The sequence below is a fragment of the Plasmodium gonderi genome (assembly GCF_002157705.1).
Source record: "Plasmodium gonderi DNA, contig: Pgo-contig_590, whole genome shotgun sequence".
Taxonomy (NCBI): domain Eukaryota; phylum Apicomplexa; class Aconoidasida; order Haemosporida; family Plasmodiidae; genus Plasmodium; species Plasmodium gonderi.
Window position 1 is genome coordinate 550 of NW_021629415.1, and position 2279 is coordinate 2828.

The 2279-nt window shown below is 21.2% G+C and overlaps 1 protein-coding gene across 1 annotated transcript; it reads right to left on the reverse strand.

Annotated features, from left to right (window-relative positions):
- Positions 1-351: 351 nt before the first annotated feature.
- PGO_003895 (variable surface protein) lies at positions 352-1627 on the reverse strand (the record flags this gene model as incomplete). The annotated part of the gene is made up of 3 exons (XM_028691383.1): positions 352-510; positions 637-1458; positions 1598-1627. 3 exons carry the CDS (start codon positions 1625-1627, stop codon positions 352-354), a joined length of 1011 nt encoding a protein of 336 aa, XP_028547184.1.
- Between the last annotated feature and the right edge of the window lie 652 nt (positions 1628-2279).

Genomic DNA, 2279 nt, shown 5'->3' on the forward strand with positions numbered 1-2279 from the left:
TTTTTTTTATTTAAATGATACCATTAATAACTTTTTATTTATAGCATGTAACAATTTTCAAATTATGCTTATGTTCTTAACAGCACTTATTTTTCATATTAACATTATGTATTTTACAGTTTCTGGTATTACTTCCTAATTGATATTATTTGAACACAATAAATTACGAAAATCATGGAGATATTTTATATAATATAATTATTATTTTAATGCATATAATTTTTTTATAAAAAATACTTATTTTCTTTCTTATTTTATTTTTTTTTTTTGCTTTAAGAGTTAAAACATAAGCGAATATATTAGTTCTTTCAACATACCTTAGTAATTTTAGGAACAGTTCTTATATATTTTTTACTGATAGTCTTCTATATTATATGCTATTTTTAACCTGTCATAGACAGAATTGTTGCGTTCCCTTTCAAAGGAAATCATCATGTTCAATATGTTTTTTGTCGAACATGTTTTGACTTTCCTTATCCATAATTGTAAAACTGAATAATAATTTGTATACTAAAAAAAAAGTAGCAATATCATATTATTATGTATTTGGAATTAAATTGATACAAATTTGTTAGAATAATGTTTCAAGTAAACGTTCATTTTATATACGTTTATAAAATTAAACTTATTCTTAACCTTATACAAAATGAATAAAATTGAGATTATTAAAAATAATGTTATAAACAATCCACTGATTACTTCTGAATCAACTCCTATAGCTGACATTTGTTTTGAAGATGTTCTTTCTAATACCATATTTCCTGGTCCTTCATATAAAATATTTTCTAATATGTCACTTGTCGGAGTTTCTGACAGTGTTGGTTTCATTATGGATTCTTCTTTTTTTTTCGGAGCGAATGGAGGTAACCATGCATTACTTCTCGGGCAATATTTCTTATAGTCATTAAAAACAGTTTCAAATGCATCATAAAAATGTTTGTCTTCCATATATTTACTTGATGTTAATTCTTTTATATATTTATCATATTTTATATCTTCCCAGCATGTATCACCTAAAATTAATTTATAAGTGTAGTCAGATATTAAATCCAGTTTGTTAAATATTGGAAATGCTTCATCATCAAGATCCGCGATATATTGACTACATGTATAAGTACCATTTAAAAAAAGTTCATTTCGTAGTATATTTATCAATGTACCATAACATGATCTTATCTCACCACACTCAATACTTTTCTGCTTTAATTCTAATTTTAGTTTGTAAAAGAAATACCTGCAACTATGTTTTTTGTGATTGTCGTCACTTGATCGATTTATAAAATTTAAAAAGCGACCAAGATTTATGCAGTTTACATTAAAATTATAATTATTTTTTACGACGTTACAAAAATTTTTGCACGCATGGGACAAACGATTATCTAATGGATCTCCTAATTTCTCTCTACTTATAATATAAAATTCATGGCTAAGTCTGGGAAACATTCCACTAAAATCAGCCTAGTAAAAAACGCCATGAGTTATATAAAATTTTATAATAATAATATAAATAATATATTTTTTTTTTTATCCTTCATGAATAACTCTATTTTAAAATAATGCAAATAAATTATAATCCTTATTAAGAACAAAAATATACCTCCTTAACAACTTCAGTAGAATAATCCATTATATTAATATATGTTAACTAATAAATAAATTGAATTTATTTCTATTATAATACATTTTTATACTTTAAAAATATTGTAATATATATGATATTGATATTACATGCAAAAAATTTTAATACATATAATTTATACAATATTTTGAATACATTTTCATCATATTTTTTATATGATAATATATTGTACCATTACCACTTTATGATAATAGAGACATAATTTTATATATCTTCATATTAGAAAAAATATATATTTAATATTATAATCATGAAAAAATTATAATTAGTAAATTTTCTTTTGTAATATTATTCTATATATAATATTATTTAATAAAATATTTATATTCTATAAACGCATATACAAAAAATATAAATAAATAATTAATATTTTTATAGTAACATATTTATATGTATGCTTTAATTACATTTAAAACATGGATATAAAAGGATACAGTTAAATAATATATATTCACAGATTTTAGTGTTCATATATATATTTAATGATATATAATTATTATTCTGATATCAGATTTATTGCTTAGGATTTAGCATATATTCAACAGAATTATATAAATAATAGTATACGTATAATCATATTATTTATTTTAATTATGCGAATATTATTTAAATTAAATAATGAGTATGCACGAATGATTTA